At 39.2% G+C, this 17097-nt stretch overlaps 1 protein-coding gene across 1 annotated transcript in view; it reads right to left on the minus strand.

Moving 5' to 3' along the window:
• Nucleotides 1–16682, minus strand: part of LOC306835474 (VPS10 domain-containing receptor SorCS3-like) — a 39493-nt gene extending 22811 nt beyond the window's left edge. Inside the window, exons 1-2 of the mRNA XM_079362029.1 lie at nt 15880–16682; nt 1932–1999 (exon numbers count right to left, since the gene is read on the minus strand). Coding sequence (XP_079218155.1) covers nt 1932–1999; nt 15880–16554 — 743 coding nt within the window. The 5' untranslated portion in view covers nt 16555–16682. The remainder of the gene's footprint in view (nt 1–1931; nt 2000–15879) is intronic.
• Nucleotides 16683–17097: the final 415 nt, after the last annotated feature.

Consider the following 17097-nt stretch of genomic DNA (forward strand, 5'->3'; position numbering starts at 1 on the left):
CACGTCAAGTCCTTGAAGGCTGATTTTCATGCTACACTGACATATAATGAAAACAGCAGCTGTCTGACAAGTAATTTATGAACTTCAGGTGTGCTTTGGAAGACAAACAGTGCAGTATATACAGTACATTTGATTAGTAGTGAAAGGGAAAAATAGTCATGTGCATGTTGTGAGCTTACTTTAAACCAGTTTATACGCTCCCTTAAAATCCTATTTAAAACAAATAACTTTAAAATTATCTTAAAGAAGTATAAAGATCGACTCTTGTTTCACCGGATTTCGATATCATGTGTCATCTTGTGCAAGAAATTAGCAATCTGAAGGTGATGAGTACAGGTTTATGATGAAATGTATGATTCATCTCCCTGCTTTATATTTCATTTTTATGAGAATAAATGACCCGTTTCTTGGCCTCTCTCACTTAAACAGTCCATGTTGAAATAAAATAAGACATTGAGGTGTTTTCCAACTTGAAAAGGTACTTCACAGAACTGCCTGTTCCTTACAAGTCCGTGCCTCCCTTGACAAGGGTAGATGTGTTTGTCATCCCAATCTTCATATTTCTCCTCGCTCTCAGTTCTACCTGAGTGCCTCCAAATGTAATTTCACTGCATAATTGGATAGATACTCAGTGTCTGCTATCATTGCCTGTGCATTAATCTGAATCGTGCTGTTTGCTGTTGACATTGTTTTCAAAGACTTTCCCTCTAAACATATTTGTAGTTGTGCGTAAGTACTCCTTTCTGATATCCTGTCTGTTGCGCTTAAGAAAGCCTCCTAAATAATGTAATTGAATCGTGAAGAATCGTTAGCCGAAAAAACTGAAGCTATCTTCAAACACAAAGGGTCTTAATGTGAGCAAAGTTGGGGTCTGCGAGCTCCCATTGATCTGCACGTTGCATTTTTCCGCCAACAGTGGCCTGAAGCTGTAGTCATAAATCATTTATTGTGTTATCACGGAAATCATTTACTCCTGTTTCTTTTCATGAAATTCAAATCTGTGCTTTTCTAATATCCCTACTAAGAGGCTTCATGCAGCCCCTCAGGTATGCTCTAATTTACTCGCGGTGCCATTGTTAAGCAGACACCTTGATGATGGAAGACCCCCTGTACACAATATGGGATTTCAAAACGTGTCAAGTCAGGTGTAAATCTTTGCAGCGCCTCTGGTGAAACAGATATTAATTTGAACCCCTATGCTTGGCGGAGTGATGGTCCCTTTTTTGTGTGTATTTCAGAATGAAATGAGTTCTCTGCAGCCTACAGGAGAGGTGAGAAAAAAAAAAGGATATCAAAGACTGGATAGGGCTCCTCAGTATAATCCTTAATGAATTCTATTCTTATTTATGACCTGACAAGGCACTGTAAGTCACCTCTCAATATATACTGAATGGAATTACTACGGCTATAGAGTGGCAATCGCATGTCAATTGCTTCTGAGACAAAAGGTTACAGATGACAATCAATCAAAAAACTCCATCAGGAAGTTTCTAGGCCAGAGATAAGAGAGATCAAAAGAAAGAATCGTGCAGATAAGTCTCCCTGTTTGTCTTTTTGAAACAGACTATCAAGAAATATTTGGTTCATGATGGACGGAACACAGTGTGGGCCTAGTTTTTAAAAGGTTATCGCAGTCTTAGTAGTGTTATTTATTGAGCCGCAGGAGGAAAAGAGGAGGATGGTTCATTTTGAACTACTCCAGATTGCTTTATTAAAACATACTTTATATTCGTTTCCAGTGTAACTTGATTGCTCATATCCTTGCAAAAGGGAACACTATAAATCACACATACAGTAAACCGCATCCTCCATGAATACATTATTGTGATTGTTTTTAGGGCCGTGCCTTTGCATTCTTATAAAATCTTCCATAGATGTCACAACATTTCTGTTCAGACGGAGAGATGAAATGATTAAAAAAACAACCTTACCTCCAGAGTGAGCTCTCTGTAACAGCCCCCAGGTTGAAGTCATACAGCTTAGTCAAGATCAGGATCACCTGCAACGCAACAGCAACAACACTTATGTAACTGCGTGCACTTTAAAGCCTTTGCATAAGTGCCTCACACATTACCCACACATTACCTGTCGACACGTAATGACATGGAATGAATTCAACATGTCTGCTAAGTCTTTCTACTAATAAAAATTTGCCTCATGCAGAATGTAATCCCAATGACAAGGGATCCTCATGTTGTCAAAGATGTCTGCCGGGGAAACGATCTGAAAAAAATATCCATGCATGCTGTCAAGAACTATGTTTATATCTCATGTGGAATGATACCTACATGACAGCAAATCTGAACATAATTGTTCAGTGAACATTTAAAAGGAATTCAGTCTGTCAGTAACTGTGCCGCGCCACCCTCTCCCATGTCCTTCTTTTATTTCTCCTTTTCTTTTAAGGTAGTATAGCTGCTGTAAAAGCGGCAAATGACGATCTCAAGAGTTGATGGAAGGCTTTATTCCTCTTATTTTGGTCACTGGAGAAGGTTCAGTTCCAGTTTTGGCTAAATGCTTTTGCGTGTTCTCTGAGGATGGTTGGACAATGTGTTTCGGGGGAAACAAAAATGTAGCCCATAAAAGCTTGCCAAGGCACAGAGGGCAGAGTGAAATGGTGTGCAAACGAATTATTGTCACTCCAATGGCATTATAAATGACTTCCCATGGGGATGCTCATAACTCATGATGGAAAGGAGGGAAATATAGGGCAGGACATAGAGGGACAAATCGAGGAAGGACCGGTGGATAATAACAATCAAGGATCAGGGACAAGGCATAATATGACGAATTTTTAAAAAGCCTGAAAGATAGGTCAAAAGCTCAATTACAGCGAGTTTAAACACATTAACCTTATGGGACCGACGGAGCGAGTCATTAAACCGAGAAAAGCCACACAAGACTTGGAGGAACAAAAGAGATGCCTCTAAGTCTACTTTGAAAATGTTAAAAACCCAATTGACCCACAATTTAGCCATCAAACCGCCAGTGTGCATGGCTGGGACTATCTGCATTACAGGTTAATTAACCAATCACACAGAGAGATAAGCATTTGCATAACTGAATGCACCATGTCTGCGAGGTCCAACGCTGGAGTCTGAATCAATTTGGAGTACAGCCTTAGTTAAATGGCTGTGATGTTAGGCCTAATTACCTTCTTTGAAAAATAGATAGGAGAGGAAAAACTCTGCCAAACTGTTGATCGTTTGTCTCCTCAGTTCTCTTTTTGCTTACAACAATGACTCTGTGTCATGGGACGTTGCAAATACTACAAAGTAAATTGAATCTGGAATTGATTTTATCAGTGTCAAACCAGAGGCAGTTTGTTCCTAACCAAAGGGACTCAAACATCCAGAACTGCAAATTAAGTGAACAGTGGATAAATAGGTTTTCAAATGGGTTTCAAATTCTTGCACCATTTTGCACGTGGATCCAATTTAATCAAACACTCACACATTTAGCCAAGAATGTTAAAAGAACTCTAAAAATAGCTTGAAATGGCAAAACTTGATAACAGAAAGCCTCTTAGCAACTGAGCTGTAATTGTTGTGAGGAGCTCCGTTTTAACCAACGTCAACATGTTTGCCTCATTAATGAAAGCTGACCCAATACATTGGGTCAGTGAAGATCCACCTCAGGGACCCTTAGACTAGTGAGGCAAATGACTATTTGGATGATTTGTCCCTAAGTGGATACATCAAGAGTACATGACTGGAGACTGTGTTCCAACGTCCTCGACATTATTGATGGGCTGTGCATCTGTGGTACAAGTCAATGAGGGGAGACTGCTCCACATGTTAATGCTGCAAACGGAAGGGTCGTAACCAGCACAGTGAATGCAGGACTTACACTGTGAAGACCCAGACAAATGAAGTTGTATGAAAGAGTTCATGGTGCAGCTGTGCATTTCTGTAAATACCGGGAACAAACACACACAAAGTGGCTTCCAGAATTATTTGGAGCCTTCGAGGTAAATATAATTTTCCATGCACATCATCGCTCACTTGCATACATGAAATTAAGTAAGGACCCTGGAAGGCCAAAAGCAGTGCATTTATTCATGTTTATGTTTTATTGATGTGAGCAAAGAGAGAGCTTTGCCTCGGGAAAGCCAACCAATCATTTTTCAGATTGGCTCCCACCCTCCAAGGAGTTGGGTTTAGTCATCCTTTTATCCTACCGTTCTATTCTGGTGGCTTTCTTTTCCTTCTCTGCTTTCCTTACTTTGTTTTTCCTCATTTTCTTTACTTTTTAATTTGATTCTTTCTTTGTTTCTTTCCATTCTTCTTTCTGTTGTTGTTTCTTGTTTTATCTGTCAATAAGTCAATCATTCCTTTTACACTTATCTTATTGTTTTGTCTGGTTTTCTTTCTCTTTCTTGTTTTGGTTTCTTATTTTTCTACTTCTTTCCGTGTCTCTTGTCCTTTCTTTTGTCCTTTCTTGCATTTAATTTTTTGATCTTCTCTCTTCCTTTTTTTTTCTTTTTTCGGGGGCATGTTCTCAAGTTCATTCTCTCTTTTTTTCATCTTTTTATTTTATTCAAAAAGGAACCATATGATAAAGAAGATAAAAGACATTGTAAAAGCATCTCCCAGTCAGGCGCTGTTTAGTCTTGTAGAAATTTGAACTAGTTCAGGTTGCTAATAGACGCCCTCCATTCAGCCATATTATCATTTCGATATACTGTATCAGCTTGCAGACCAACACACTCCACTTGCACAAGTGCTCAAGCATGCAGCGTGTGTATTACATACTCAATGACTCAGATTGTTGGAGCCAATCCGATCTTTTGAAATTCTATATCAATCTTTTTTGTCTTTTTTTAAGAGAAATGTTCAAAGTGCTTCAGTGGGACGTGATTGGCATCTCAACACCATTGTTGGTGGGCTGAAAAATTTCAACATGGCTCGCAATTTAGATATGAATCATCTCTGTGTACTGTTCAGCAATATGGCTATTAATACAGTAACTGCTGCTCCACATCTGTGCAGTTTTTTGTGCTTTCAATCACCCTGCTTCAAATGGAACCTGTTGCTTATTATAAAGAATATGAAGCCATATTAACACAGCTCCAGTCAAACAACATAGCTTTCTAATTGGGTAGTCGAGGGGAAAAGGTACACTTGATCCAAAAAAAAAAGGAAAAAAAATCACACATCCAAATTAGTTTCCTTCTTTCAGGATCAACACATAACAGCGAAGGAGAAACAATCTCCAGAAACGTAAGAAATATGCAGCCACTTTCATGTTTCTGCCACTGTTTTTGAACCTAACCAGAGGGGATAACTGAAGGATCTAAATTAATTTCTAAGGGACCCCCAAAGTTGATAACAGTGACTGATGTGAGGCTCTTTGTCATAACTTAGCTAAAAGAATTGACACGTATCTCTATCTTATTTACCTTTAGCATTCAGTGAAAAGTTCATAGCTAGAATGATACACATTTACATCCTCATGAATACACATAAGGCTTTGTATATTGTACTGTGGGGTAAACACATCCACACACAGAGCCATCTCTTGGGAGTCACCCATGTCTATTTACCTCCTCTGAGTCCAACCACAGCATCAAAATGTCTGACAACTCACTGAAATGTGTCCCCACTAATGTAATCTTTTCTAGAACATGAGCTTTCATAAGATAATTTTTGCCAACAATATGGCTTCTTTGCTCTGTCAGCTGTCTTGAGGTCAATTTGTGAACCATGTCAGATTCAAAAAAACATAGAGAAGGTTGTTGAGGTGATTAAATAAATCAAAATTCAAATACCAGTTAATCCAGATTATAATCCTTTTTTTTTTGTACAGTTCTGTCTTAAACAGCTGTGTTAAACGCTTGATTCTGATTGGTCAATTCGCAACAATCAGCTATCCCTCAATGGATCACCATTGATAAGAAGAACACAGTTGCTCAGAATGGTTGTTAGTACAGGGCTCTTATCTAAGACCCTATAGATGCAACTATAATTTCATCAATCCACAGAAGAAGTTAATTTGATGTTGGTCTGTTTCCTGTGGGAAAAGGAGAAGGGAGAGGTTGCTATGACAGGCACATCTAATGTGTGCTACAGCTATCTTTGAAGGCTTCTGAATGAGAAAGAAAATGTCAACAAACGACGAGGTAGAAAAATCCAAATAATACATAATAATACATTTTCAAATAAATAATATGGATCTACAATTTCCAGACAAAGAAATTAGTCATAGAAATGTGAATCTTCAACTATTTTACCTTTGCAAGTTTATATAGTTTCATCCTATTATTTTATTTTGACCTGTGGCATTATTGTCTTGGCTCGCTCCTGCTGCTGCCAAAGTGCATCATAAACATTACATGTGTCAAATGGTTCATGTGTAATTTAGTCGTGTTTCATTACAAACTCTCTGCTGCAAATTAAAGCCACAATATATACGTATCCACCATAAAATAGCCTTTTTCAAGTCGGTCTTGCAGTAAAATGACTTTGTTTAGTTTTTTGTTATTTTAGATGGACATTAAATGTTACTTTTTTATAAATGTAATATTTGCCTAGAAAATAAGTTATCAGGATTTAACACAGACTTGCTATGTAGTGGTGTATCATGGAGAAACTTGATTAAAACATACATATGTTATTGATAAAAATGATGGTCAGTGTGTTCACAGTTTATACCAAATTCAGTTTCTGGGAGCATGTTGATTCTATAACAGGACAGCAGAGGTTAATGAACAGCTTTCATGTAATTTTTCGTATTCCTGTGTAATAGGCTCATTACAGAAAATGTTATTTCTGCCATTAATGCTTTGAATAAAAGGCCGAAGAAGTGGTTTTAGAGAGGAAGTGGGCTGAAAATTGCAGAACACAGTGGGCAGAGCCAAGTCTACCAAATAATGCAGATCCACCCTTCCCCCATAATGCATCCTGGCCATTATCAGACACCAAAAGTTGGCATTTCAATTTTAAAAGAGCAAGCTGGGACTTCTTTTTTTCACCTCACTGCTCTGTGTTTCACTGGTCGGTTCTTGCAGATGCAATCCTGAGGACACAAAAATAAAAAGCTGTTTCATTTGTTGTTAAGCTCATTACATTTTCAACTTCATTAAGGGAAGGAAGAAAGAAGCCAAGGGCAACACAGAGTCACTGGAGTAATTTGACAAACACTGTTTTTTCTTAAGTCAACCAACTAATTAATGTTCTGGATCTCCTGCCCATACTGAGAGCATTTTAAGGTCCAATGTAGACTACCACTTGTTTCAATTTCTTATGATATTACGAAAAAAGATCAGCGGAAAATAATAAGTAAATTAAACTGCACCCATTTTTTTTTAATGCCAAATGGGATTCACAAAAACACACACTTAAGACTCCAGTGTCACAGCACATCCACTATTATAAATATAAAGTGGAACTTTTTTTTATCTCTCAGATGATTAAAGATTAATATATTCATGCATCCATTAGAAATTATCTGATGCAAACACCTGCAGAGAAAAGAAACACAGTATTGGCTCCAAATTTGCATAAATGTCTTTAAGGCTTGACAGCAGCGAGGGGCAAAATCAAGATGCACTACAAGTGGGTGGAGATAAATAAAAAAATTAAAAAAAACACAACAGATCCTGATTGTAGATTTGCGAGGACGTCTCCAAAGTGAAGCACTTAGAAGGAAAAGACAAACTGCTTTTAAGAGAAATGGTGTGGTCGTAGAGAGAGGCCTTCCCTCTGTCCTCGTCTTATCCCTGGACCAAATTGATTGTTTGTACTTTTGTGGGTGAAAACATTCTGCAGGGATGCTGCTTTCATCAAGTAAACCTCACAGAAATGTCCCCTGTGCATTAGTCTGTTGTCTGTGCGTTTGCTTATCCTCCCCACTCCTGAGCTTTCGGTCATATAGCCCTGATGCTTTGAGCTTCTGAGGTTGCAAACAATCAATTCAGTCCATTATGGAGGGGAAATTAATGAAATGGGCTGACTATAAAAGGGCTTTACTTCAAATACAGCTCCATTGTGAGGAGGTTTTGTGTGCATGTTATGTCTCTCTGCTGCAAACAACAATGCACAATAAACTGTGCTGCTTGCCATTACTGGGATAAAAGGCTGTGGTCTTCTTCTGTTCTTTGAAGAGAAGTGTGGGATAAAAAGTCAATGAAATATGTTTAATGGACTGGGTATAGAAATGCACTCGGTCCATAATTTTTCCTTCTTGTTTGTCACAGAAAAATGCACTGTCTTACAAAAAGGTGAAAAACAAGATACACAGCGTTCAAGGACAAATTTGATGGCAATTTGAGGAGTCATTTGAGTGTTTTGACACGTTAGACAAAGTTTTAGTCACGAGCCGTGCAATTTAAAATTAATTTGATGCATTGAAAGCTGTGAGGAAAGACAAAAATACAACATTTGCATTTTACTCTTACAAGGCTTTTTTGTTCTTTTCCACTCTGGTTCACTTATACTTAATGTTTAGAGGTTTAGAGTACAGCATGACTACTTTTATTCTTTTAGCATAACCCTGTTATTTATTAAGTCATGGAATACAACAGAGGTTTAAACATGTGCCAAGGTAAGAATATGTAACACTTAGATTTTCTGATAACTTTGAACTCTAGTTTGCATTTTGGAGAGCAGCACTCAGACATTTTCTTCCACTCGCTTCTCTTCCTTCACAGCTTTGGCTCTTAATGGCTCAGCTTCTGCCCACGGGATTCTGAGCCAGAGCCAAGGGCGGTAGTGGGCCCAAATTGAGATTTTGGAAGAGAGCGAAGCCCTCCACCTAAAATGACCCTCTTCACTGCCAAAAGTTATGTGAGACTCACATCGTGGGCTAAATGTGTCACGCATATCCCCGTTTTGTCATTTTCCTCATCTCTAATTTACATTTTTTTGTAATGTGCAGAAGCAGAAACTGGCTTTCTCCTGAAGATTTACTCAAATTTCAGTCTTGGGTTTTTGTTTCTCCTCTGGGTTAATTTTTAGTACTAAATGGAACAGAGTTTTTACGACATAAAGTTATAGATGAAGTCCAAAGAATTGCCCCTTTCTTCTCTCAGGTAATATACTGACAGGGTATTGAGTTCAATGGGCTCTACACACTGAGGCTAATAACTAATGATGGACAAAACTAAACGTCATTTTAGGTTATAACAATGAGCCTGATATTCTTGTCATAAAGTCATTTCTCTGTGTCCAAAGACTTTGTCTGTCCACACATCTTCTACCTTTAATGTCAATTTACTGATTTTGAATGACATTGTGGAGATAAATTATTTTTTTACTTAAAGGCCTGCCTTTTAATATAAATAAAATAGCATTCTATCTAAACACACTTTATATATTTTCTGACAACTCAAAGTGTTTTTACACTGCAGGTCATTCCCATTCACACACTGATGGCAGAGATATGCTGTATGTGTTAAATGACCATCAGTATTCACTAATCCCATTTACACACATTCAGTCACTGCCAATGAGGGGTTCAGTGTCTTGCCCAAGGACACTTTGACATGTGGCTGCACGAGGGAGATTGGGGATTGAACACCTGACCTTTAGGTAGAGAGACGACCGACTCCAACAACTTAGCCACAGTCGCTCAATCTGATCAGGTTTTAAAAATACTTGGTGTTGGCCAAGCTTGAAATAGTTATTCAGGTCTCTGTTCAGAACGGTTTTTACTGAGTCAGAAAAACTAATAAGAATCATAGGGTATTTAAAAAGCCACTTTCAAAGCCAAATTATGAATATGTTCCCCTGAAATGATAGTTTTCTTCCTCTTGGTTATTAAGTTTAATAGGGACGAGTAAATATCAATCATACAACATAGTTCCACCATAAATCTCAGTCTGTTGCATCAAGCGTAACAACATTTATTTGCTTGATGTTTTCTATATTTGTTGGCATTTTGGTTCACAAAAGTTGTTGACATGTTCATTTGGAGAAACTGACTGATTCTTTATTTTATTTTATTTTGTCGTAGCACTGCTTTAACCTTTGATTTGTGTCGGCCTAAAAGTTGCAGATATATAGCAATGTGCACTGGCTATAATTTCCAGAACATTTCTAAACAAGAAGAAATGCAACAGAAGCCAAACCTAACCTAAAATTAAGACATTCAAGGAGTATGAAAAAACAAGATTGTGCACCAAAGGAGGCCTAAAAAAGCATGAGAACATAATCAAAAATGGTGACGAAGAGCGCTATTTAACTATCAGAGTGTGTCGAGGAGAAAAGCACAGCAGGAATCCAAGATTATAGGCTTCAGCTTCAGAGGATGTTATGGTCACAGGAGTGCAGCTCGAACACGATTAGATGTTTCTTTGAATTCAATGCTTAGTTGCTTAAATGATTTATAGTCTTGTGTCTTTCATATTGACGTATATTTGCATGCGTTCAAATTGTTCATTAACCTTTCAAAGTGATCTTTAGTTTGTATGTCTGTTTGTCATAATTCCCATATGACTTCCACATTTTGGACCATATTCAGGTCTCCACGTGATTTTTACTATGACATTTTTCTACATTCGGAGAAAAAAGCAACCAGTCATTTCAGAGGATTTCTTCCAAGAATACCCATTGAGCAAATACTCTGTATGTGTCACTTTGTGTTTGGAAGTTTTCCATCAACTCCATTGATTGCTCTCTGTGTGGGTGTGTATTTGTGTGGCTGGTGCTTCAGTTGGGTCTTTTATATCTCACAAGATGGAGAAAAAAAACGTTTTCCTGCTGCAACTAATACATTCCTGTCACTGTAAACTGCCAAGTCAAGCCATTATTTAAGCTGACTGCCACCTGACTGAGCCCAGTCATCTTTAAACATGATAGTAGCTGCTGTGTTGCTTCAGGCGATGCACTGCTTCAAGGCCCAACGAGGCTCGGTGCAAACCTTAGTCACCTAGTTTATATTTGGAGTTAAGATTAAGGAAGCTTTGATGTCACTGTCCTGCTGTGTAAGGCTAAAACACATGCAGGGGCTGAGCCAGATTATTTTGACGAGGGTGGCCCAACTGGGGTATCAATTTATGCATGCGTGGCATTAACTATGTGTGCACACATATGAATGAAAAGCATTTACTCTTTCCATCTTTACAAATCCTGACTATGTTAGCTATTACAGTATCCAAAAGTTCTTGGATACCTGTTTTTAACTTGTCCGACAGCAAGTTGCCACGCTATGCTAATGCAGTTCTGCAATGATATTATGAACTAAATGTTTTTTTGTCTTTGTGTGTATGTGTGTGCATGCATGAGCCTGAACAGATTGGCCAATAGAGGTTGTCCAGCTTGAAGACTCAAGAGCTGGACAACCTATGGTGGCTTACGTGGGCTTCCCTGATAAGCAATATTGTAATGAAAATGAGAGAGCATACTTTGTTCCATATTGCTGTAAGTTTTAGAAAGTGTTTTACACGATTATGTGGCGCTTATGTTTTAAAAATAAATGTGTTTCAACAAAACATTATCTTTTTTGACATCCCTTTTATTGCTAAATAACTAATAAAACAATACAATGTTGAGATTCAGCTGCATAGTCAAACTGGCGTGAAAAATAAGGAGTGTGCAATCATCACAGTAGAGAGTCAATAGTCTACAAGAAACTATAATCAGTCCTGACCTTTAAGCGTCAAAAAAGTTCTCCAATAAAATGCAACATTTACTACTGACATCGTCTCCGCAGTGATTAATAAAGTCGTCCCTCATTTTGAATTTTAATTTTATGATTTTACCAATCAGAAAACGCATAAATTTGTTTTCATAACCTCATCAATGCTATAGTATGAGTCTGCCACAGTGCGACACTTATTAAACTAATTAATCACATGCAAACCTGTCAAATGTGATTGTGCGCCGGCTTTCTCCCTTTGATTAAAATTGAAATATAAGGATGAGTTTGTGAGTGTGTTAAACAGAAAGAGAATGAGGGGAGGCAGACAGGAATCAAGTGGTGACTTGAGCAAACAAATCATGGCAGACTCATATTCGCTGCTCAAAATGCACTTTGGGAGGCAAAAGACTCACTGCTGAGGAAGTGCTGAGAGTCTATGTTGATGTGATGCATTATGGTCCCTGAGCACAAATGATTCATGAAAGAGAGGGTACACGTGCATGTCTTCTAAGGAGTCAAAAGTGGGATTTCACTGAATTATTACTACAGTGTGGTTGAAACTTGTATCCTTCCTGTGCGCAACAAAATGAAACCTAGGACTTTTTAAAAACCCAAGGAAAAGCTTCATTTTCTCAGCAGATGTTCAAAATGTTCCCATCCCAGCTCCTGAGCGATTGTTTTTCGCTGAAGTAGCCAGCAGTGTTACGAAGCACAGAGGATTGCTGCAGTTTCTATCAGCATCTAACAATCACATCAGTGGACAGCGCAGCCCTAAAGGCTTTAGACGGGCGGGATTAATGAACAGACTTATGGTGCTGACACCCCGAGGGATGAGAAGGTAAAGGACAAAAATGGACAGCAGAAAAGATTTCTTTTTCTTTCTCAAGCAACTGCTTAAAATTCTAATTAAGTAGAAAAAAAGAAAAGACAATTAACTGAACCATATTTTAACAAAACAGCCTCTGATAAAAATCTGCTTTTAATAGCCTCAGAATAGCCAAATACAAAGTGTCTTAATGGAGAAGAAACATGTTGTGCTTAAACCAGAGGAACTTTTGTTTTCCACCAAATTGAATATAAATCAAAATCCCCTGAGCGATCAACCAAGGTACGATGACAAGTGAATGAATAAAAGGTTTCACAAGGTCACATATCAGCCTCCCTTTAACAGACGTGTGGCTCTTTTATTAAAAGAGGATTTTACTCTATAGTACAACAGTGCAGAAACCGGGGGAAAGCAGCTGTGCGTGTGCTTGCACAGAATCGAAATGAGAAAGGTGGGAAATTATAAGAAAAACAAAACCACATTGAAACTTTTCCCCTTTGTTGCATGTGAAGAACTCGACCCAGCTCGCTCTTTTTAATGCACTTTTCATCATCTTGTAACACCCACAAACTCTGGTCAAACACCTCTGTGAATTGGGAGTCCATTCCATTTGATTTTATGGATCAAGGAGCTTCTATGCAACTGGCTCTGGCATGTTAAATGGAATGGCTGTCTATCTAATGAACCGGTTTTAAACTCAAACGTCCCCCAGGGCAGTGCCATTTCCTCTTTTTTATTGTCTGTTTATGCCAATGAGATTATGTGCAACAATAACTGCCTCATTCTGATTAAGCATGCGGACAACACCACCCGGGAGGCCTGTCTGATTCCCAGTCAGAGGCAACGGAAAGAGAAAACGTTACGGAGCTGACAGATTGGTTTGAATCTCAACACAACAGACCAAACAAAACAAAAAAAGAGATTTACAGTAGAGGCCAAGAACAACAGCTGGCCTCATCAGTGTTTAACAGCAACCCAGTGAAGACGACCAGACCCTTATTCTCCCGGACTGTATTTACATCAACATACAGTATCATTTAAGCTCAGGGGACACGGCAGTAAAGACACTCATTAACTGTCCTCGCCTCAACACTGTGTCCTAGTTTGGTCAGCTTGTAAAAAAAATGGTCAATCAGGAGCCTAAAATCATTTGGCTGCCAATACCTGCGTGATCACCTGCTGGCTTGCACACTGAGACTTTTGCCTTCAGGGGAATGGGAGCGAGGGGCTCGGTATCCCTTGGGTGTATACAATGTTCTGCAATGGCTGTTAAAAAAGATTACCAATATAATCATAGTAGTTCTAGAAAGCCCAAGAGAGGCCAAGGACTGAAGCATTGATTTGCAATGCAGGAAATCCCCAGCCAAGTGTTTTTATTATTAATGTTTTTAATTAGTGTGACCTCTTGATATGCACATACATATATCACACATGAAATCATAACCCTGTACATCTGCTTTCACACTCAAGGCCAATGTGTCAATCAATACCACATGCACTCAGGAAGCATGGCTTGAAAAGGGAACCCATGCAGTGGATGTTTTATCACCGTGGTCGAGTCCAATCAATGTTATCTTTCTAAAAGTCAAGGACCAGAGAGCTATGACTCGGGGCTTTGATGTCTCAGACAATCACAGAAATCAAATAATACTTTGCTGATATGTGGAGAGATTTGAGCTTTTATACAATAAAGTTATTTTATCACATCTGGACTCAGAGGATCCCCTGCTGGCGATTTCACCATCACCTTCTACATCTTACTCATTTTCCCCTCCCTATGAGATTGTACATCACGGCCAGATCACAGGCAAAGTCAGAGAGAGGATTTTTGATGGAACTACCCTACACCACAGGAATGAAGTAATTTTCCTTCAAATGTCCCTTTTAGATTGGATTTATTATCAGTCATTTACATCTAATATAGTTGGAGCTCTAACATCCAGTCATAAAATAGGTCTACTATCAATTTAAAACTCTGCAGCTTTGTGTCATACTTTTTGGAGGGAGGCAGACAGGAGCTCAGACTGTATAAATCTCAAATGTTGACTGGCTGCAGTGACAAGCCCATCAGTGATGATCCAGTGAACAGTTTCCTGCAGGACAAAAGGCCATCAGTGCTGAAGACATCTCAAAGCAACAAGATATTTCATGATCTCAACATCCCACAAATCTGATTTTATTAGCCGCATTTCTGGTTTATTTCTGCCCACATCAGTGTATCAGTATGGCAAAAGCCATACCGATAAAATGTTATGACAAACCAGATAAGGAAATACAAGTAAAGTTCAAACAATATGATTCATCCAGTATCTCATTAGCTATTGTATGAATATGCAGGGGTTTGGGGACAGAGAAACCTCCTGATGTGGTCCCAGATTAATGTTGTTGCCACACGATCTACATCACCTGAAGTAAAGTCCCACTGTCTCTTTTCTTTTTGACAAGGCTGTTTGTAGTTTAAGATCTTAGTGCATGATAAATCCTACAGCTTGCAAACTCTTTTGCATGCTGAACATGTGAAGTAAGAGATAAAATCTTTCTGGCTCTGTCTTTATGAGGGGAAATAGTATGTGCAGCTGTGTTGTTGGTTTGTGTAGGGGTGTGTGTGTGTGTGTGTGTGTGTGTGTGTGTGTGTGTGTGTGTGTGTGTGTGTGTGTCTGATGGGGGTGGGTGGTGCTTTAGGTGGTTGCTGCAGTGTGTTGTCATCCATTGAAGGTATGCATATTACCATTAACCTGTTTTGAATCACAAACCTTGGCAACATTTCCAAAAGTCAAACATATTGCACTGTTGTTTTCGTCCTGGTAATTAGACAACTACCAATAAAGTGGGAGTCAAATGTCAATGAGACTTGGTTCATTTGGCCAAAGGTCAGACTCAGTCTCATCAGCGTCACATTAAGGGCAGGTTAGACACAATCCCTTTAATTGTTACTTCTACTCCTTCCTGGGAGACATTACTTGATTGTTTCATAAATAATTAATGTATTTTGATTGCTGCCAAAATGCATGCAACCTCCCCTAGCTCAGTTTCACTTAATTTTACCTGCAGTGTTAACTGTTAATTTAAAGTTCAGGTGACAAAAAATCGGTTAAATAAATGATTCTACTCCAGTTGGAACAGAAAGAGAGGGGATCCTGCGTGCGCGCAGCCACATCCATCAGGCTGTTCACACACAAAAACAGCCGTAACAATCACAGCCTCCGTGTAGAGACAATTACTACAAAAATGTCATGTTGAATGAAAACAAAGACAAAGAAAAAAGTTCAATTCTCGCAAGGTTGGACCAAAATAATTTGCGTTTCGGAATGTATTCGCCTCCTGCGCGCTCAAACAGCCGTGCGTAAAGATGTGACAAATTCATGTAAATCTATGTAAAATGTTTCAAATTCACATTTTACACATACAAATGGATTCCAACTGTGTTGAGGGAAATTGCGTGTTCTCTGAAACTACAATAAGATGATACTCACGCTGCTGTTGTGTCCGGACCAGTGCACCATCGCCTGGTTGTGCGCGGAGTCTCCAGACAGCGCAAAAGTAGAAGTGTCCAGGTGCGGCTCACTCTGCCTCGGGTTAGACCCTCTGGCTTCCTCCCCTGTGCGCCGGTACTCGGCTCTCGGGCTCAAAACACCTTGGACAGTCTCCACAAACCTCTCTTTAGACTTCGTTTCTCCAGCCCTTTCCCCATATTCGCTCGTACCCACGCTCCTTTTTGCCCTCTTCCTTCTGTCTGGAGATGTGTTTTCTGGCATTACTTTCGCAGTAGTACGCATATCGATGTCTTCAGAAATGTTTCCATACTTTTTGACATGAATTTTGACACGCTTGCGACAGTTGGGTTCCGCTTTGATGTCGATCGTTGCCTCCTTTCCAAGTCCACTTATAGTCTCCACTTGCTTGCCATTGTTCGGTTTCTTAGCGCCCGCTCCCTCCGTCACAAGATCTACAAAAACTTTTGTGCCGTTGTCGCATTTTTGTAAGACCTTAGATTTTCGGGTTACATGTGCCTCATGTGGCATTACCTCCATCTGATGCAATCTGTCGTTAGTTCGGGGAGAATTTATTTCCGCTTGAGCCACAAAGTTGGGATTAAAGAGGTGCAACAAAGCCAGAAGAGATAAACTCCAAACTGGCCACAGTCCCATTGTGTCCTTCCAAGATAAGATTATCAGTACAAGGAAAATGTGAAAGAGCTATTCCTACAACTTCTAAGATGTTCAAGGTTTCATCTTCCCGAACAAGAAGCCACCCAGCAGACCCGCTCACATCCAGGAATTTGTCAAAGTGAGGGAGCAGTTGGGGAGGCGCTGCGCATCAGCCAAACGCGCCGACGGAGAGTGACTGCAGGAAAGGCTTCAGCTCATTGTTCATGATCATATCGAGGGGAAAATGGCTTTAAATGCTGAAATCGTTACTCATCTCTATAATTTTGGTTTGGGAAACCAGAGTTTGTATAGCGTTGTATCTCAAGGTATTAATATGAACGCGTTAAAGTGATCAACAACCGTGTTTTATTGGCTTGGAATAGATGATGAAAAAACTAATTTAGGCTCTGGAGGAAAGTGTTGTATTCACACTGTTGCTACATTTCTTGCACCTGAGAGGACAGGGAAAAACAATTTCCTGCATCAATCAACATCGAATCCACTTGAAAGCACATTTTGCTGAAACTTAGTCGGACTTCATGA

The sequence above is a fragment of the Symphodus melops genome (genome assembly GCF_947650265.1).
Source record: "Symphodus melops genome assembly, chromosome: 15".
Classification (NCBI taxonomy): Eukaryota; Metazoa; Chordata; class Actinopteri; order Labriformes; family Labridae; genus Symphodus; species Symphodus melops.